The 22,390-nt window shown below is 41.8% G+C and overlaps 1 protein-coding gene across 2 annotated transcripts in view; it reads left to right on the forward strand.

Moving 5' to 3' along the window:
- Positions 1–22,390, forward strand: part of YLPM1 (YLP motif containing 1) — a 127,498-nt gene that overhangs the window by 13,364 nt on the left and 91,744 nt on the right. For both annotated transcript variants that reach the window (XM_053697190.1, XM_053697191.1), the window contains exons 2-4: positions 1,929–2,111; positions 2,197–2,391; positions 2,468–3,258. In XM_053697190.1, coding sequence (XP_053553165.1) covers positions 1,929–2,111; positions 2,197–2,391; positions 2,468–3,258 — 1,169 coding nt within the window. The remainder of the gene's footprint in view (positions 1–1,928; positions 2,112–2,196; positions 2,392–2,467; positions 3,259–22,390) is intronic.

Genomic DNA, 22,390 nt, shown 5'->3' on the forward strand with positions numbered 1-22,390 from the left:
TGAATGTCTAGCTCTGATACGCTTGTAACACCTACACTAGTAATATAATGTGTACAAGCATGCACACTCCCTGAGAGCTGAACGTCTAGCTCTGATACACTTGTGACACCAACACTAGTAATGTGTACAAGCATGCAACCTGCCTGAGAGCTGAACGTCTAGCTCTGATACGCTTGTGACACCTGCGCTAATAATATGTGTACAATTATGCACACTCCCTGAGAGCTGAACGTCTAGCTCTGATACGCCTGTGACACCTACACTAGTAATGTGTATAAGCATGCACACTGCATGAGTCTAGTTCTGATAATATGCTTGTGCCACCTACACTAGTAATATGTGTTCAAGCATGCACACTGCATGAGTCTAGTTCTGATAATATGCTTGTGCCACCTACACTAGTAATGTGTACAAGCATGCACACTGCATGAGTCTAGTTCTGATAATATGCTTGTGCCACCTACACTAGTAATATGTGTACAAGCATGCACAATGCATGAGTCTAGTTCTGATAATATGCTTGTGCCACCTACACTAGTAATATGTGTACAAGCATGCACAATGCATGAGTCTAGTTCTGATAATATGCTTGTGCCACCTACACTAGTAATATAATGTGTACAAGCATGCACACTGCACGAGTCTAGTTCTGATAATATGCTTGTGACACCTACACTAGTAATATGTGTACAAGCATGCACACTGCACGAGTCTAGTTCTGATAATATGCTTGTGACACCTACACTAGTAATATAATGTGTACAAGCATGCACACTGCACGAGTCTAGTTCTGATAATATGCTTGTGACACCTACACTAGTAATATAATGTGTACAAGCATGCACACTGCACGAGTCTAGTTCTGATAATATGCTTGTGACACCTACACTAGTAATATAATGTGTACAAGCATGCACACTGCACGAGTCTAGTTCTGATAATATGCTTGTGACACCTACACTAGTAATATAATGTGTACAAGCATGCACACTGCACAAGTCTAGTTCTGATAATATGCTTGTGACACCTACACTAGTAATATAATGTGTACAAGCATGCACACTGCACAAGTATAGTTCTGATAATATGCTTGTGCAACCTACACTAGTAACATAATGTGTACAAGCATGCACACTGCACGAGTCTAGTTCTGATATGCTTGTGCCACCTACACTAGTAACATGTGTACAAGCATGCACACTGCATGAGTCTAGTTCTGATAATATGCTTGTGCCACCTACACTAGTAATATGTGTACAAGCATGCACACTGCATGAGTCTTGTTCTGATAATATGCTTGTGCCACCTACACTAGTAACATAATGTGTACAAGCATGCACAATGCATGAGTCTAGTTCTGATAATATGCTTGTGCCACCTACACTAGTAATATGTGTACAAGCATGCACAATGCATGAGTCTAGTTCTGATAATATGCTTGTGCCACCTACACTAGTAACATAATGTGTACAAGCATGCACAATGCATGAGTCTAGTTCTGATAATATGCTTGTGCCACCTACACTAGTAATATGTGTACAAGCATGCACACTTCATGAGTCTTGTTCTGATAATATGCTTGTGCCACCTACACTAGTAATATGTGTACAAGCATGCACACTGCATGAGTCTAGTTCTGATAATATGCTTGTGCCACCTACACTAGTAATATGTGTACAAGCATGCACAATGCATGAGTCTAGTTCTGATAATATGCTTGTGCCACCTACACTAGTAACATAATGTGTACAAGCATGCACAATGCATGAGTCTAGTTCTGATAATATGCTTGTGCCACCTACACTAGTAACATAATGTGTACAAGCATGCACAATGCATGAGTCTTTTTCTGATAATATGCTTGTGCCACCTACACTAGTAATATAATGTAGATGTCTGATTATGATTCTTCATGTTTGTTTCTGCAGCAGCAACAGCAGTATTGGTACAAACAACATCTGTTGAGCTTGCAGCGTAAAGCAAAGTTACAGAATAATTTGTCCGGTTCTGCATTACAAGTACAGCAGTATCAGGGTGGGACCGCACCTGACGGCTCGGCTCCTCCCCTTCCTCCTACGGATGAGGCTCCTCCCCCTCCACCGTCTGATGAGGTAAAGATACGGCTGGGGAACAGTCTGTACATTGCTAGACTTACGAGTTGCATATAAATCCATCTTTGTGTCTCTTCTGTTTTAGTCCAACATTAATCTGTCTGAGGATCCGGAACAAGAGCAGAGACTAAAGACGCTTCAGGCGGCGGCGGCCCATTGGCAGCAGTATGAGCACCACAGACTTGGCTTCCAGTACCAGGGAATAATCCAGAAGCATGCCACCTTGCAGCAGCTTTTGCAGCGTTATCAGCAGATTACCCAGCAGGCCCCACACGTTGCGGTAAGTTAAAGCTGCTTGTTATCTTTAGTACAATGAGCCCTGGGATGTGTTTACTGAAGTCTTCTTTCTTCCTCAGGCCCTGACCATTGATTTGCAGCTGCAGCACTATGAGATGCAACAGAAGCAGTTCCTGGCGCTTCATCAGGAATGGGAGACGCAGTATAAGAAATGGGTGGAATTGTTGCAGACTTATCCTCACAAGGACCAGCTGCAGGAGTACCAGGCGCAGTGGAATTCATGGCAGGGGCAGATGAAAGCCACCAAATCTTATCTGAAAGAGAGAGTGAGCTCGCTGAAGAGCTTGCAGCAGCAGTATGGAGGCAGTCAGTATGTCAGCGCGATGCCCATGATTCCTACATACTCCTCATACCCACCAGTGATGCCCCCAGCAGTTCCACCCGCTGTTGGCATACCCCCAGTATTCACGGGAGCAGCTCCACCAATGGTTACACCTCCCCCTCTGCCTCCAGTGCCAGCCACATCCTATTCAGAGGGTCCTCCACCTCCTATGCCACCATTGCCATCTGCCCCTTATTCTGATGCTCAACCTCCCCTGCCTCCTGTTACAGCTTCATCAAATTCTGAGCCTCTGCCCCCTCTACCTCCAGTCACAGCTGTGTCCGATTCTAAAGCACAGCTGCCTTTGCCGCATGAGTCTGTAGGAGAAGCCAAGGACGCCTCAGAAACTGAGCCTACAGGTGGCCCTGCTCCGTCTGAACCTGCTGCTGTCAGCTTGCCACAGCCTCCAACTTCATCATATACCATGTCCCACGATGTCCCAGTGTCTGCTAGTGACACAAAACCATGGTTCCCCAGCGACGAGCCGTCATGTACCCCTCCCCATCAGCAGTTTGATGCAGGACCCAGGTAAGGTTGCACCTGCTGACCTCTTCAGACATCTGCGCATGAAAGAGAACTATTTAAACACAATGACCTTTTTAATGCTTCAGAATTATTTCTATTATCAAATTTGACTTGTTCTCCTGGTATCCTTTGCTGAAGGAGCAGAAATGCACTACTGCAAGATACCTGAACACAGGTGAACCAATGGCAAGCTACAGATTTGTGTAACCACCAATCAGCAGCCAGCTCTCTGCAATGCATTTCTGCTCCTCAACCAACCTAGGTATGCCTTTCAACAAAGGATGCAAAAAGAACAAAACAAATGCGATAATAGAAGTAAATTGGAATGTTTTTAAATGTCATGCTCTCCCCGAAGGAAATACGTTTTTAGCTTCTGTTCCTGCATGTTCTTTATGATCCTGTTAGCAAATGGTTACCTATAAGAGCTCTGCTTTTATCTTTTATTTTTCTGTGGCCGGTCGTGTATTGTGATCACTGTTTTATGACACAGTTCACAATCCAGCAGAGGAAAAACGTAAATTTACCTGCAAAATAAATGGGCTGGCTCCTAAACTACGTCCCTGCTTTTCAGCAAACGATACCAAGAGAGCGAAGCAAAATGTATAATAGAAGTAAATTAGAAAGTTGTTTAAAGTCGCTGCTCTAGATAAATCATGAAAGAATGATTTTTGGGTTTTCATATCCCTTTTAATGTACCTGTCTCCACCTGTTAGTCTCCTTCATATTTCCTTTCCCTTTCCTCTGTATCACGTGACAGACTTTAGCCAATCACAGACTTGTATACTTATGAGTTGTGAACGCTGGTGCCTCAGGCTATGTGCACACGTTTCTCCAAGAATGAGCAGCTGTGTGTGAGGCCCCAAGGCAGAACATGTTGTGGTCTGAGATGTCAGAAAATTAAGCCTGTCTGTAGAAAGTGGTAGGAACGATTAGCGCTTTTGTTTTGTAGAGCTGTTCTCTTCAAACAGCGCTGTGCTCTGGCTGTACTGTGCAAGTTCTCTTTAACAGTGCAACCAGAGTGGAGCACTGTTTGAAGAGAACAGTCAAATGGAGCAGCGCTGCAGGGATGTAAAGTGTTCTTGTAAGGAATGCACCTTTTTTATTACATTTGTACCTTATAGTTATGTGATGTGATGTTAGACCAAGAGCAAAAGAAACTTATTTATTTTATAAACTTAACTCTGCAGCTAATTTGCAATGTTTTATAAAGCTTAAAAACAAATTTATTCTCAAGTCAATCATCACATTGCAGCTGAGTTGGTGCTTTAGTGCGGCTGCCTCATTTCAAATTGACCTGAAGAAAATGTTCTGAAAAAAGAAACACAGAGGCGCCCAATGGCCTAATACCACAATACCAAGGGACAAGCGAAATATGTTAGACTAACACAAACGAATAGCACCAAAAAGTGCACGGAAGCAGACCTCACAGTTGCCCAGCAAACTGTACAGACGCAGAGATAATTCTGCAGTACTTCTTTACCAGTGAGGTCCTCCTATATAGAGCCAACATAGCCCAGTACAGTTTGTACAAATATGTGTATCCAGGGAATATGCTCACGTAACAAAGCACCTCCAGGCGCAATATACACAGACTGGGACTTCTCTATGATCATAGCCTGAGGAAACGGCCAGTTGTAGGCTGAGAAACAAGTTGCTTTTAAAATAAAAATATTCTTTTTAACTAATGCACTTGCTGCTGGATTTTATCTGGGAATCCATCTATACTCCTGCATCAGTTTTGGCAGCTTTCTTATTTGCTGAAACCTTTGAAACAGTCAGCTGGGCGGCTGAGAAGTCCCAGTCTGTATATTGCATCTGGAGGTGCTTAGCTACATGTAACTGTGCATATTCCCTGGATACACATATTTCTTCTGTTATGTGTGATCAGTCCACGGGTCATCATTACTTCTGGGATATAACTCCTCCCCAACAGGAAATGCAAGAGGATTCACCCAGCAGAGCTGATATAGCTCCTCCCCTCTACGTCAGTCCCAGTCATTCTCTTGCACCCAACAACTAGATAGGATGTGTGAGAGGACTATGGTGATTATACTTAGTTTTTATGACTTCAATCAAAAGTTTGTTATTTTACAATAGCACCGGAGCGTGTTATTACTTCTCTGGCAGAGTTTGAAGAAGAATCTACCAGAGTTTTTTACTATGATTTTAACCGGAGTAGTTAAGATCATATTGCTGTTCTCGGCCATCTGAGGGAGGTAAAAGCTTCAGATCAGGGGACAGCGGGCAGATGAATCTGCATTGAGGTATGTAGCAGTTTTTATTTTCTGAATGGAATTGATGAAAAAATCCTGCCATACCGTTATAATGACATGTATGTATACACTTCAGTATTCTGGGGATGGTATTTCACCGGAACTACTCTGTTAAAGGTCACTAATCCTTTTAATAAGTATTTGTCATGTTAAACGTTTTTGCTGGAATGTAGAATCGTTTACATTGCTGAGGTACTGAGTGAATAAATATTTGGGCATTATTTTCCACTTGGCAGTTGTTTGCTTTAATTGTGACAGTTTCGTTTCTCTTCACTGCTGTGTGTGAGAGGGAGGGGCCGTTTTTGGCGCTCTTTGCTACGCATCAAAAATTTCCAGTCAGCTACTCTTATATTTCCTGCATGATCCGGTTCATCTCTGACAGATCTAAGGGGTCTTCAAACTTCTTTGAAGGGAGGTATATTCTCTCAGCAGAGCTGTGAGAATTTTATATTGACTGTGAATAAAAACGTTGCTCTGTATTTTTATTTCAAATTTAATTATTGTTATTTTACTAATGGGAACAAAACCTTTGCTAAAAGTTGTGTTGTTTTAAAGTTTGATGCTATAACTGTTTTTCAGTTCATTATCTCAACTGTCATTTAATCGTTTAGTACCTCTTTGAGGCACAGTACGTTTTTGCTAAAAAAGATTATAACCAGGTTGCAAGTTATTGCTAGTGTGTTAAACATGTCTGACTCAGAGGAAGATATCTGTGTCATTTGTTCCAATGCCAAGGTGGAGCCCAATAGAAATTTATGTACTAACTGTATTGATGCTACTTTAAATAAAAGTCAATCTGTACAATGTGAACAAATTTCACCAAACTGCGAGGGGAGAGTTATGCCGACTAACTCGCCTCACGCGGCAGTACCTGCATCTCCCGCCCGGGAGGTGCGTGATAATATGGCGCCTAGTACATCTGAGCGGCCATTACAGATAACATTACATGATATGGCTACTGTTATGACTGAAGTTTTGTCTAAATTACCAGAACTAAGAGGCAAGCGCGATCACTCTGGGGTGAGAACAGAGTGCGCTGACAATACTAGGGCCACGTCTGATACTGCGTCACAGCTTGCAGAGCATGAGGACGGAGAGCTTCATTCTGTGGGTGACGGTTCTGATCCAAACAGATTGGATTCAGATATTTCAAATTTTAAATTTAAATTAGAGAACCTCCGTGTATTACTAGGGGAGGTCTTAGCAGCTCTCAATGATTGTAACACCGTTGCAATACCAGAGAAACTGTGTAGGTTGGATAAATACTTTGCGGTACCGGCGAGTACTGACGTTTTTCCTATACCTAAGAGATTAACTGAAATTGTTACTAAGGAGTGGGATAGACCCGGTGTGCCGTTCTCACCCCCTCCAATATTTAGAAAAATGTTTCCAATAGACGCCACCACTCGGGACTTATGGCAAACGGTCCCTAAGGTGGAGGGAGCAGTTTCTACTTTAGCTAAGCGTACCACTATCCCGGTGGAGGATAGCTGTGCTTTTTCAGATCCAATGGATAAAAAATTAGAGGGTTACCTTAAGAAAATGTTTGTTCAACAAGGTTTTATATTGCAACCCCTTGCATGTATCGCGCCGATTACGGCTGCGGCAGCATTTTGGATTGAGTCTCTGGAAGAGAACCTTAGTTCATCTACGCTAGACGACATTATGGACAGGCTTAGAGTCCTTAAACTAGCTAATTCATTCATTTCGGAGGCCGTAGTACATTTAACCAAACTTACGGCTAAGAACTCAGGATTCGCCATACAGGCACGTAGGGCACTGTGGCTAAAATCCTGGTCAGCTGATGTTACTTCTAAGTCCAAATTACTTAATATACCTTTCAAGGGGCAGTCTTTATTTGGGCCCGGTTTGAAAGAAATTATCGCTGACATTACAGGAGGTAAGGGCCACGCCCTACCTCAAGACAAAGCCAAAGCTAAGGCTAGACAGTCTAATTTTCGTCCCTTTCGGAATTTCAAAACAGGAGCAGCATCAACCTCCACTGCACCAAAACAGGAAGGAGCTGTTGCTCGTTACAGGCAAGGCTGGAAACCTAACCAGTCCTGGAACAAGGGCAAACAGGCCAGGAAACCTGCTGCTGCCCCAAAGACAGCATGAACCGAGAGCCCCCGATCCGGGACCGGATCTAGTGGGGGGCAGACTTTCTCTCTTCGCCCAGGCCTGGGCAAGAGATGTTCAGGATCCCTGGGCGCTAGAGATCATATCTCAGGGATACCTTCTAGACTTCAAATTATCTCCCCCAAGAGGGAGATTTCATCTGTCAAGGTTGTCAACAAACCAGATAAAGAGAGAAGCGTTTCTACGCTGCGTACAAGATCTGTTATTAATGGGAGTGATCCATCCGGTTCCGCAGTCGGAACAAGGACAAGGGTTCTACTCAAACCTGTTTGTGGTTCCCAAAAAAGAGGGAACTTTCAGGCCAATCTTAGATTTAAAGATTCTAAACAAATTCCTAAGAGTTCCATCGTTCAAAATGGAAACTATTCGGACAATCTTACCCATGATCCAAAAGGGTCAGTACATGACCACAGTGGATTTAAAAGATGCTTACCTTCACATACCGATTCACAAAGATCATCACCGGTATCTAAGGTTTGCCTTCCTAGACAGGCACTACCAGTTCGTAGCTCTTCCATTCGGATTGGCTACGGCCCCAAGAATCTTCACAAAGGTTCTGGGTGCCCTTCTGGCGGTACTAAGACCGCGAGGGATTTCGGTAGCTCCGTACCTAGACGACATTCTAATACAAGCTTCAAGCTTTCAAACTGCCAAGTCTCATACAGAGTTAGTTCTGGCATTTCTAAGGTCGCATGGATGGAAAGTGAACGAAAAGAAGAGTTCTCTTTTTCCTCTCACAAGAGTTCCATTCTTGGGGACTCTTATAGATTCTGTAGAAATGAAGATTTACCTGACAGAAGACAGGTTAACAAAGCTTCAAGATACATGCCGTGTCCTTCATTCCATTCAACACCCGTCAGTAGCTCAATGCATGGAGGTGATCGGCTTAATGGTAGCGGCAATGGACATAGTACCTTTTGCACGCCTACACCTCAGACCGCTGCAATTGTGCATGCTAAGTCAGTGGAATGGGGATTACTCAGATTTGTCCCCTACTCTGAATCTGAATCAAGAGACCAGAAATTCTCTTCTATGGTGGCTTTATCGGCCACACCTGTCCAGGGGGATGCCATTCAGCAGGCCAGACTGGACAATCGTAACAACAGACGCCAGCCTACTAGGTTGGGGCGCTGTCTGGAATTCTCTGAAGGCTCAGGGATTATGGAATCAGGAGGAGAGTCTCCTTCCAATAAACATTCTGGAATTGAGAGCAGTTCTCAATGCCCTTCTGGCTTGGCCCCAATTAACAACTCGGGGGTTCATCAGGTTTCAGTCGGACAATATCACGACTGTAGCTTACATCAACCATCAGGGAGGGACAAGGAGCTCCCTAGCAATGATGGAAGTATCAAAGATAATTCGCTGGGCAGAGTCTCACTCTTGCCACCTGTCAGCAATCCACATCCCGGGAGTGGAGAACTGGGAGGCGGATTTCTTGAGTCGCCAGACTTTTCATCCGGGAGAGTGGGAACTTCATCCGGAGGTCTTTGCCCAAATACTTCGACGTTGGGGCAAACCAGAGATAGATCTCATGGCGTCTCGCCAGAACGCCAAACTTCCTCACTACGGGTCCAGATCCAGGGATCCGGGAGCGGTTCTGATAGATGCTTTGACAGCACCTTGGAACTTCGGGATGGCTTATGTGTTTCCACCCTTCCCGCTGCTTCCTCGATTGATTGCCAAAATCAAACAGGAGAGAGCATCTGTGATTCTAATAGCGCCTGCATGGCCACGCAGGACTTGGTATGCAGATCTAGTGGACATGTCATCCTGTCCGCCTTGGTCTCTACCTCTAAGACAGGACCTTCTGATACAGGGTCCATTCAAACATCAAAATCTAACTTCTCTGAAACTGACTGCTTGGAAATTGAACGCTTGATTTTATCAAAACGTGGTTTTTCTGAGTCGGTTATTGATACCCTGATACAGGCTAGGAAGCCTGTTACCAGAAAGATTTACCATAAAATATGGCGCAAATACCTATACTGGTGTGAATCCAAACGTTACTCCTGGAGTAAGGTTAGGATCCCTAGGATATTGTCCTTTCTACAAGAAGGTTTAGAAAAGGGTTTATCAGCCAGTTCATTAAAGGGACAGATTTCAGCTCTGTCCATCTTGTTACACAGACGTCTGTCAGAAAATCCAGACGTCCAGGCCTTTTGTCAGGCTTTAGCTAGGATCAAGCCTGTGTTTAAAACCGTTGCTCCGCCATGGAGTTTAAACTTAGTTCTTAACGTTTTACAGGGTGTTCCGTTTGAACCCCTTCATTCCATTGATATAAAATTGTTATCTTGGAAAGTTCTGTTTTTAATGGCTATCTCCTCGGCTCGAAGAGTCTCTGAGTTATCAGCATTACATTGTGATTCTCCTTATCTGATTTTTCACTCAGACAAGGTAGTTCTGCGTACTAAACCTGGGTTCTTACCTAAGGTAGTCACTGACAGGAATATCAATCAAGAGATTGTTGTTCCATCCTTGTGTCCAAATCCTTCTTCAAAGAAGGAACGTCTTCTACACAATCTGGATGTAGTTCGTGCCCTCAAGTTCTACTTGCAGGCAACTAAAGATTTTCGCCAAACTTCTTCCCTGTTTGTCGTTTATTCTGGACAGAGGAGAGGTCAAAAAGCTTCTGCTACTTCTCTCTCTTTTTGGCTTCGTAGCATAATACGTTTAGCCTATGAGACTGCTGGACAGCAGCCTCCTGAAAGAATTACAGCTCACTCCACTAGAGCTGTGGCTTCCACTTGGGCCTTTAAGAATGAGGCCTCTGTTGAACAGATTTGCAAGGCTGCAACTTGGTCTTCGCTTCATACTTTTTCCAAATTTTACAAATTTGACACTTTTGCTTCTTCGGAGGCTATTTTTGGGAGAAAGGTTCTTCAGGCAGTGGTTCCTTCTGTATAATGAGCCTGCCTATCCCTCCCGTCATCCGTGTACTTTTGCTTTGGTATTGGTATCCCAGAAGTAATGATGACCCGTGGACTGATCACACATAACAGAAGAAAACATAATTTATGCTTACCTGATAAATTCCTTTCTTCTGTTGTGTGATCAGTCCACGGCCCGCCCTGTTTTTAAGGCAGGTAAATATCTTTTAAATTATACTCCAGTCACCACTTCACCCTTGGTTACTCCTTTCTCGTTGATTCTTGGTCGAATGACTGGGACTGACGTAGAGGGGAGGAGCTATATCAGCTCTGCTGGGTGAATCCTCTTGCATTTCCTGTTGGGGAGGAGTTATATCCCAGAAGTAATGATGACCCGTGGACTGATCACACAACAGAAGAAAGGAATTTATCAGGTAAGCATAAATTATGTTTTTTCGCTTGTCCCTTGGTATTATGGTATTAGGCCATTGGGCGCCTCTGTGTTTTTTTCTTCAGACCATCTGTTATTAGGATTTTGACCCCCCTACGACAGAGAGCTGACCTTTGGAGCTATTGTGTCTTAAAAAAGAAAAAAGTCTTATAACTAAATGATATAATTTAGTTATTAGACATTTTTCTTTTTTAAGACACAATGAGTCCACGGATCATCTTAATTACTAATGGGATATTCACCTCCTGGTCAGCAGGAGGAGGCAAAGAGCACCACAGCACAGCTGTTAAATAGCTCCTCCCTTCCCTTCCACTCCAGTCATTCTCTTTGCCTTAGTTAGTGATAGGAAGAGGTAAAGTGAGGTGTTAGATTAGATTCTTCTATCAAGAGTTTATTATTTTTAAAGTAGCCAGGCAGACAAACAAACACAATCGTCTGACGATTGTGTTTGTTTGCCTGCCTCCCTGGCTTTACCTATGTGCTTACTGCGGTGTTGTAGCTGTATTTTTTTTAAAAATTTTCAAATAAATTTGATTTTTTTATGATACCCCTTGAGTACCTGCATTCTCTGTTTCTCTGCAAGCGCTAACTTTATTCTGGGGGTTGCAGAAGAAGTCTCGGAAGAAAGTTGGGCACTTCATTTTATTCCTCATCGGATGTAATTTCATTTTTAGATTCCCTTAGAGTTTCAGGGGACACTTTGGGACAGTTAGACGCAGGTTCTGGGCCTGTTTGGCACATAGGCTCTCATTTCATAGCTAAGGAGCCATACATAGAACGAGCTGTTTCCATAACATAGCCATCCCTGAAGAGCTATACATCAGATGGGCTCAGTGGCATGTGACTGGTGTTATATCTCCCGGCGGTTTATTAATAGCCTACCAGGAGATCTTATATTGCCATGGTTGATGTTTTGACGTTCCGTTGCGGTATGCATCAGATATAGAACGCATGGTACGCGCATTCTTATCTCTCGGCGGTTTGATTATAGCCGACCGGGAGATCTCGTATTGACATAAGTGTTAGATTGACATTTCCGTTGAGCTAGATTTCAGAAGCTCAGTGTGAAGCAATGTACAGGATTTATGTTCTTATCTCCCGGCGGTTTAATAGCCGACCGGGAGATTTCTTGTGGCCATAGTTGAGGAGCTATGCTTGAGCGAGCTCAGTATGGGTGGTTCCACATTAGTTTATTTTTTCGGACTAGAAGCTGTTCAGTCCGTTGCTATACCCCCGAAGGCTTTTTTTTTTTTTTTTTTTTTTTTTTTTGCTAATGGCGACCGGGAGAGGATTATGATAATGCCCACGATGGGCGGAGTTATGTTTGGCGCCATTTTAGTTGCGCACATATGTGTTTGTTCTTCCTGGTATCGGAAGATTTAGTAGAGAATGGTTCTCTCTTTAGGGTGAAGGTATTACACCGGACAGTGTTTCAAAAGAGGCTTAGTCAGGAATATCTAACCCGTTTCTGCACACAAATAAAAAGTAGGAATTTCAGATGTTTAATGCTTCTTTCATCCTTGTGTTTTAGGATGGAACAAAAGCACACATAAAATAAAGTTAAGTTTTAACATTTAAAGTGACAGTAACACTTTTTTTTTTTAGGCGTTACTTTAATTAAGGAATTTCAGCTGTTTAATGCTTATTTCATCCTTGTGTCTTAGGATGGAACAAGAGCACACATTAAATAGTTACCTTTTAAGATTTAAAGTGACAGTAACGTTTTTTTTAAGGTGTCAATTTTTATTAAATGATTGCACTCTTTTACTGAACCTTATCCTTTCACGGTGTTTGCTTTTGACAATGGTCACATTGTGCCACAAATTTTTCCTATAGTGTCCACAAAATGTTATGGCCCACATGCAGTGCCCTGCGTTTTCTCTCACACTCCATCTGGAGTTACACTGCATTTCATACATTATTTGTTTTTCCCACGTGGGAGAAAACATTTTTAGAGGAATTATTTTCAATCGTTTAGGGCGATTGCTACTCTGTGTCTTCCCTGTGCCTGACAGAGGAAGATACTTCAGGGTTATATGAGAGAGAGAAGTCTCAGATAAATAGTATCTTTATTTGACCATGAGGTTGTTTTTTCTTTCAGTTTTTCAGCTTGAACACCTTCATTCGCATTGCCTATATTTCAATATGTTTCCCATAGCCGATTCAGCTAAGGAGGCTGGGCAAACATTCCCTAGGGTTGAAGGAGTAGTTTCCAGCTTAGCTAAGAGACCTACTATGCCCTTAGAGGATAGTTGGTTTTTCTAAGGTCCTATGGACAAACCATTAGAAAGGGATGTACACCAGGGCTTACAATGATAACCAGCGTGTACTTTGCTACCATCTCTAGTGCGATGGCATATTGATTTGATGCGTGGTCTGATACTAAATCAGAATCTCCCCTGGATATAATCCAGTATAGGATAAAAGCTTTCAGATTGGTTAATTCCTTTATTTCAATTTCTTCCCTTTAAGTTTTCAAACTGGGAGCATAGGTTTCAGGTTTCTCTGTTCCAGCTCACAGAGATTTATAGTTAGAGCATACATCCGAAGAGCAAGGCTCTAAGTCTAAGCTTTTAGCGATTCCTTACAAGGAAAGGACAGAGACAGCATGAAGGACATGCCCCCGATCCGAGATCGGATCTTGTAGGGGGCAGACTTTCCGTCTTCGCTCAGGCTTGGGTTCAAAATGTTCAGGATCCCTGGGCAATAGAAAATAGTGCCCCAGGGATACAAATTAGAGTTCAAAAGTTTTCCTCCCAGAGGCAGGTTTCTGCTTTCAGGAATTTCTGCAGATCAGAAGAGGAGAGGCGTCCTTACACTGCGTAGGAGACCTCTCAGACCTGGGAGTGATTGTTCCAGTTCCAATACAGGTACAGGTTCCAGGTTTTTTATCCCAATCGGTTTCTAGTTCCCAAAAAAGAGGGAGTTTTCAGACCACTTTGTAGATCAAGAGTCTAAACAAAGTTCTCACTGTACCGTTCTTCGCAATGGAAACTATTTGTTCCATTCTTCCCTTGATCCAAGAGGGTCAATTTATGACAACAGTGGATTTAAAGGACGTGTACATTCATGTGCCATTCTCAAGAATCGTCTCAAGTTCTAAGGTTTGCCTTTTTGGACAAACGCTTCCAGTTCGTGGCTCTTCCTTTCGGTCTTGCCACAGCTCTGAGATTTCACACAGACATGGTGTTCTCCTTTCCACGATCTCACGGGTGGAAGGTTAATTTGGATGGAGTTCCTTAGTACCAAGCACAAGGGTAACTTTCTTGGGTACCATAGTAGATTCCATGTCTATGAAGATTTTTCTGATAGAATATCAAGACATCAGATCATCGATACTTGTCTAATCATTCAGTCCACTCCTTGGCCTTCAGTGGTTCAGTACATGGAGGTTTGCTTGATTCCATCTCAGACCTCCGCAGTTAAGCATGCTCTGGCAATGGATCAGAGATCATACAGATTTGTCTCCTCAAATACTGCTGGAGCTGGAGACTAGGGATTCTCTTCAATGGTAGTTATCTCTGGATCATCTCTCCCAGGGAACCTGTTTTTGCATACTATCTTGGGTGTTTGTGACAATAGCCGCCAGCCTTTTAGGATGGGGAGCAATCTGGGGCTCCCTAAGGGCTCAGGGGGTTTGGACTCAGTCAGAGTCTGTTCTTCCTATAAACATTCTGGAGCTGAGAGCGATCTACAAGGTTCTTCTGGCCTGGCCTCAGTTAGCCTCGGTCCAGTTTATCAGGTTCCAGTCGAACAATTTAACGTCAGTGGCTTACTTCAATCATCAGGGAGGAACGAGGAGTTCCTTAGCAATGACAGAGGTATTCAAAATAATTCAGTGGGCGGAGGCCCATTCTTGCAGCCTGTCGATAATCCACATCCCAAGGGGGTCAACTGGGAGGTGGATTTCCCGAAGCAGGCAGACTTTTTATCCGGGGGAGTGGGAACTCCATCCGGAAGTGTTCCCCAGTTTTTCTTTCCCGGATCATTGCTCGGATCAAGCAGGAGAGGGCATTGGTGATCCTTATAGCACCAGCTTCAGCAGGATTAGTATGCAGACCTGGTGGACATGTCATCTCTGCCACTTTGGAGACTTCCATTTAGGAAGGCCCCTCTAATTTATGGGGCCCCTCCTTCATCCAACTCTGGTTTCTCTAAAACTGATTGCTTGGGGATTGAACGCTTAATATTATCCAAGCAGGGTTTTCTGACTCTGTTATTTTGACCATAATTCAGGCTCGTAAGCCTGTCTCTGCAAAAAAAAATTTTTTTTATCTTAAGTTATGAGGTCATTATTTCTTTTGATGTGAATCCATGGGCTACTCATGGAGTAGAGTTAGGATTCCTAGTATTTTGTCTTTTCTTCAAAATGGTTTAGAGAGAGGTTTATCGTCAAGTTTCCTAAAGGGTCAAATCTCTGTTTTTATCTATTTTGATACAGACATCTAGCAGATGTCTCTGTTATTCAATCTGTTTGTCAGGCCATGGTTGGATCAGGCCTGTGTTCACACCAGTTACTCCTACATGGAGTCTGAATTGAGTTCTCAGAGTTCAAGGGGCTCCGTTTGAGCCTATGTATTCTATGGATATTACGTTATATGGGAAAGTTTTATTTCTTGTTGCTCTCTGGCGTAGCCTAGTGGCTAGCACACAATAAGAGGAGCAGAAGGTTGAGAATTCAAGTCTACCCACGGGTACTGTTCATTTACTGGAGAGTGTCAGAGCTCTCGGCATTACAGTATGAGTCTCCTTATCTTATTTTCCATTCAGATAAGGTAGTTTTACGTACTAACTTAGGATTTCTTCCTAAGGTTGTTTCTGTTCGGAACACTAATCAGGAGATTGTTGTTCTTCTCCTGTGTTCTAATCCTTCTCAGACGGAAGGACTTCTGCACAATTTGGATGTGGTCCGTGCTTTAAAGTTTTACCTGCAGGCGACTAAGGACTTTTGTCAGTATTTTTTATGTGTTTTTCTCAAAAAACAAAACAAAACAAAAAAAAATAACGCAAGGAGCAGAAAGCTACGGCTCCTTCTCTTTCTTTTTGACTGAAGAGTATTATACGTTTTACATATGAAATTGCCAGGCAGCAGCCTCCCGGGAGAGTTACGGCTCATTACATGAGGGCTGTTGCTTCCTCATTAAAGCTTCTGTGGAACAGGTTTGCAAGGCTGCAACTTGGTCTAGTCTAAATTCTTTTTCAAAGTTTTTACTAATTTGTCACTTTTGCCTCGGCTGAGGCCACTTTTAGGAAAAGGGATCTTCAAGCAGTGGTGCCTTCCGTTTAGGTTTCCTGTCTTGTCCCTCCCGTTTCATCTGTGTACTCTAGCTTGGGTACTGAATCCCATTAGTAATTAAGATGATCCGTGGACTTGTGTCTTAAAAAAGAAAAGAAAAATTATGCTTACCTGATAAATTTATTTCTTTTTTGACACGAGTCCACGGCCCGCCCTGTTCTTTTAGACAGGTTGTGGGTTATTGTAAACTTCAGACACCTCTGCACCTTGGCTTTTCCTTTCTCTTCCTAGCTTCGGTCGAATGACTGGAGTGGGAGGGAAGGGAGGAGCTATTTAACAGCTCTGCTGTGGTGCTCTGTCTCCTCCTGCTGACCAGGAGGTGAATATCCCATTAGAAATTAAGATGATCCGTGGACTCATAGTGTCAAAAAAAGAAATACATTTATCAGGTAAGCATACATTTTCTTATTGTTTTTCCACTCACAAGGTTATATATTTCTTTTCTCTGATATTCTGCTGTGTATTTTTAGTGTTGTATACATTATTATTGTTCTTATTACATTGGGTTGCATTTGTTTTGATCTATATATCTATATATTTCTTTCATGTATTTGGCAAGAGTCCATTAGCTAGTGACGTATGGGATATACATTCCTACCAGGAGGGGCAAAGTTTCCCAAACCTCAAAATGCCTATAAATACACCCCTCACCACACCAACAATTCAGTTTTACAAACTTTGCCTCCTATGGAGGTGGTGAAGTAGGTTTGTGCTAAGATTTCTACGTTGACATGCGCTTTTCAGCATTTTGAAGCCCGATTCCTCTCAGAGTACAGCGAATGTCAGAGGGATGTGAAGGGAGTATCACCTATTGAATGCAATGGTTCTCCTCACAGGAGATCTGTTTAATAGGTTCTCTGTTATCGGTCGTAGAGATTTCATCTCCTACCTCCCTTTTCAGATCGACGATATACTCTCATTTACCATTACCTCTACTGATAACTGTTTCTGTACTGGTTTGGCTATCTGCTATATGTGGATGGGTGTCTTTTGGTAAGTATGTTTTTTATTACTTAACCCTTTAAGGACACAGCTTTCAGTTTGCTCAATTGTTTTATGACGGAAAAATTCCGTCATATGTCCTTAAGAGGTTAAGACACCTCAGCTATGGTTTGGCACTTTATGCATTTATATAAAGTTCTAAATATATGTATTGTACTTATATTTGCCATGAGTCAGGTTCATGTATTTCCTTCTGCAGACTGTCAGTTTCATATTTGGGTAATATAAACAAATTTTATAGAATTTTTTTTCTTACCTGGGGTTTAGCTTTTTTCAATTGACTACTTCTTGCAAATTGTGGATGGCATTAGGCCCGCGGGTGCGTGAAATGCTAAACTTTATTGCAACATTTTTGGCGCGGAAAAATACGTCCGACGCAACTTCGTCGTTTCCGGCGTCATATTTGACGCAGAGATCTTTCACACGGTTGCGTCATTAGTGACGCGAGTGTGTCATTTCCGGTTATTTTTGGCGCCAAAAAGTTTACGTTACGTTGTGCGTCATACTTGGCGCCAAACTTTTTCATTATTTCAATACCCTATTGATGTTTGCCTCTTGATTTTTTTTCTCTATCAGAGGCCTATGCTATTTGCTTTTTTTTCCCATTCCTGAAACTGTCATATAAGGAAATTGATAATTTCACTTTTTATGTTGTTTTTTCTCTTACATTTTGCAAGATGTCTTTATCTGATTCTGCCTCAGAAGTTTCTGTTGGAACATTGCTGCCTGACATCGGTCCTACCAAAGCTAAGTGCATTTGTTGTAAAATTTTTGAAATTATTCGCCGAATGTCATTTGTAATAGTTGTCATGATAAACTTTTACATGCAGTTAGTGTATCCATCAGTAATACCACATTGCCAGTTGTAGTTCCTTCAACTTCTAATGTGCATGATATACCTGTAATTTTTAAAGAATTTGTTTCTGATTCTATTTTGAAGGCTTTGTCTGCATCTCCACCTTCTAATAAACGTAAAGGTCTTTTAAAACTTCTCATTTAATTGATGAAATTTCAAATGACCAACAACATAATTTATCCTCTTCTGATGAGGATCTATCTGATTCAGAAGATTCTTCCTCAGACATTGATACTGACAAATCTACTTATTTATTTAAAATAGAGTATATGCATTCTTTATTAAAAGAAGTGTTAATTATTTTGGATATTAAGGTAACCAGTCCTATTGACATTCAGTCTAATAAACGTTTAAATGCTGTTTTTAAACCTCCTGTGGTTTCTCCAGGGGTTTTTCCTATTGCTGAGGCTATTTCTGATATGAGCCTAAGGTACTTCTTTTATTCCTTCTTCAAGGTTTAAAAAATTGTATCCTTTACCAGCAAAATCTATAGAGTTTTGGGAAAAAAATCCCCAAAGTTGATGGGGCTATTTCTACTCTTGCTAAACGTACCACTATTCCTATGGAAGATAGTACTTCCTTTTAAGGATCCTTTAGATAGGAAGCTTGAATCTTATCTAAGGAAGGCCTATTTCTATTCGGGTCATTTTCAACCTTCTGGTTGCAGAATTTTGCGCAACAGGAACTGGATTCTGACTTATCTAGCATTATTCGTCTATTGCAATATGCTAATCATTTTATTGTGGTGCAATTTTTGATATTATCAAAATTGATGTTAGATCCATGTCTTTAACTTTTTTTTGCTAGAAGAGCTTTGTGGCTTAAATCTTGGAATGCTGATATGACATCTAAATCTAGATTACTATCTCTTTCCTTTCCAAGGTAATAATTTATTTGGTTCTCAGTTGGATTCTATTATTTCAACTGTCACTGGGGGAAGGGAGTTTTTTTCTGCCTCAGGATTAAAAACCTAAGGGTAAATCTAAGGCTTCTAACCTTTTTCGTTCCTTTCGTCAGAATAAGGAACAAAAACTCAATCTTCCCACCAAGGAGTCTGCTTCTAATTGGAAGCCTTCCTCAAATTGGATTAAATCCAAGCCATTTAGGAAACCAAAGTCAGCCCCTAAGTCCGCATGAAGGTGCTCAGCTGGTAGGGGGCAGATTAAGGTTTTTCAAAGATATTTGGATAAGATCTGTCCAAAATCAATGGATCCCAGAGCATTGTCTCAAGGGTATCGAATAGGTTTCAGAGTAAGACCTCCTGTGAGAAGATTTTTCCCGAGTAAATCCAGTAAAAGCTCAGGCTTTCCTGAAGTGTGTTTCAGACCTGGAGTCTTCAGGGGTAATCATGCCAGTTCCTCCTCAGGAACAAGGTTTGGGGTTTTATTCAAATCTATTTATTGTACCAAAGAAGGAAAATTTATTCAGACCAGTTCTGGATCTGAAAAACTTTGAATCGTTATGTAAGAGTACCAACTTTCAAGATGGTGACTATAAGGTATATTCTGCCTTTTGTTCAGCAAGCACATTATATGTCCACAATAGACTTGCAGGATGCATACCTTCATATTCCGATTCATCCAGAACATTAACAGTTTCTGAGATTCTCTTTTCTAAACAAGCATTACCAATTTGTTACTCTTCCATTTGGCCTAGCAACAGCTCCAAGAATCTTTTCAAAGTTTCTGGATGCCCTACTCTCTGTAATCAGAGAACAGGGTATTGCGGTGTTTCCTCCTTATTTGGACGATATCTTGGTACTAGCTCAGTCTTTGCGTACTGCAGAATCTCACACGAATCAACTAGTGTTGTTTCTTTGGAAACATGGTTGGAGGATCAATTTACCAAAAGTTTCTTGATTCCTCAGACAAGGGTCACCTTTTCAGGCTTCCAGATAGAGACAGAGTCATGGACACTGAATCTAACAGACAAGAGACGTTTAAAATTGGTTGCAGCATGCCGGCACCTTAAGTCTCAGTCTTTCCCTTCAGTGGCTTTGTGCATGGAAGTTTTAGGTCTCATGACTGCAGCATCGGACGCGATCCCCTTTGCTCGTTTTCACATGATACCTCTATAGCTTTGTATGCTGAATCAATATACAACACTCTCTGACTTGGTGATAGATCACCATCTTTAGTTCAAGGGGCTTCTTTTGTTCGGGCAACCTGGACTGTGATCACAACAGATGCGAGTCTTTCAGGTTGGGGAGCTGTTTGGGGATCTCTGACAGCACAAGGGATTTGGAAATCTCAAGAGGCGAGATTACCAATACATATTTTAGAACTCCTTGCAATTCTCAGAGTTCTTCAGTTTTGGCCTCTGCTAAAGAGAGAACCGTTCATTTGTTTTCAGACAGACAATATCACAACAGTGGCATGTGTCAATCATCAGGGTGGGACTCACAGTCCCCAAGCTATGAAAAAAGTTTCTTGGATACTTGTTTGGGCGGAATCCAGCTCTTGTCTAATCCCTGCGGTGCTTATCCCAGGTGTAGACAATTGGGAGGCGGATTATCTCAGCCGCCAGACTTTACATCCAGAGGAGTAGTTTCTCTATCCAGATGTGTTTTCTTAGATTGTTCAGTTGTGGGGTCTTCCGGAGATAGATCTCATGGCCTCTCATCTAAACAAGAAACTTCCCAGATACCTGTCCAGGTCCAGGGATGTTCAGGCGGAAGCAGTGGATGCGCTGACACTTCCTTGGTGTCCTTGATCATCCTGCTTACATCTTCCCGCCTCTAGTTCTCCTTCCAAGAGTTATCTCCAAAATCATCATGGAACAATCATTTGTGTTGCTGGTGGCTCCAGCATGGCCACACAGGTTTTGGTATGCGGATTTGGTTTGGATGTCCAGTTGCCCGCTTTGGCCATTTCCTTTCTGCCAGACCTACTATCGCAAGGTCCGTTTTTCCATCAGGATCTCAAATCATTAAATTTGAAGGTATGGAAATTAAACGCTTAGTACTAAGTCATAGAGGTTTCTCTGACTCAGTGATTAATACTATGTTACAAGCTCGTAAATCTGTTTCTTGAAAGATTTATTATAGAGTTTGGAAGACTTACATTTCATGGTGTTCTTCTCATAAATTCTCCTGGCATTCTTTTAGAATTCCTAAAATTTTACAGTTTATTCAGGACGGTTTGGATAAGGGTTTGTCTGCAAGTTCCTTGAAAGGATAAATCTCAGCTCTTTCTGTTTTATTTCACAGAAAGATTGCTATACTTCCTGATATACACTGTTTTGTACAGGCTTTAGTTCTTATTAAACCTGTTATTTAATCAATTTCTCCTCCTTGGAGTCTTAATTTGGTTCTGACGGCTTTACAGGTTCTTCCATTTGAACCTATGCAATTTTTGGACATTAAACTACTTTCTTGAAAAGTGTTGTTCCTTTTGGTCATCTCTTCTGCTAGAAGAGTTTCTTAGTTATCTGCTCTTTCTTGTGAGTCTCCTTTTCTGATTTTTTTTTCATCAGGATAAGGCAGTTTTGCGGACTTCTTTTTAATTTTTACCTAAGGTTGTGAATTCTAATAACATTAATAGCGAAATTGTTGTCCCTTCCTTATGTCCTAATACTAAGAATTCTTTGGAAAGTTCCTTACAGTCTTTGGATGTGGTAAGAGCTTTGAAATATTATGTGGAAGCTACTAAAGATTTCAGGAAGACTTCCAGTCTATTTGTTTTATTTTCTGGTCCTAGGAAAGGTCAGAAGGCTTCTGCTATTTCCTTGGCTTCTTGGTTGAAACTTTTGATTCATCAAGCTTATTTTGAGTCGGGTCAGGCCCCGCCTCAGAGAATTACAGCTCATTCTACTAGATCAGTCTCCACTTCATGGGCTTTTAAGAATGAAGCTGCAGTTGATCAGATTTGCAAAGCGACAACTTGGTCCTCTTTGCATTCATTTACTAACATCTACCGTTTTGATGTATTTGCTTCTTCTGAAGCAGTTTTTGGTAGAAAAGTTCTTCAGGCAGCTGTTTCAGTTTGATTCTTCTGCTTTTGATTTAAGTTTTTTCTTTCAAATGAAATAAACTTATATTTTTGGGTTGTGGATTAATTTTTTTCAGCAGATTATGGCTGTTTTTATTTTATTCCCTCCCTCTCTAGTGACTCTTGAGTGGAGATCCACATCTTGGGTATTGATATCCCATATGTCACTAGGTCATGGACTCTTGCCGATTACATGAAAGAAAACATAATTTATGTAAGAACTTACCTGATAAATTCATTTCTTTCATATTGGCAAGAGTCC

The sequence above is a fragment of the Bombina bombina genome, chromosome 1 (genome assembly GCF_027579735.1).
Source record: "Bombina bombina isolate aBomBom1 chromosome 1, aBomBom1.pri, whole genome shotgun sequence".
Lineage (NCBI taxonomy): Eukaryota > Metazoa > Chordata > Amphibia > Anura > Bombinatoridae > Bombina > Bombina bombina.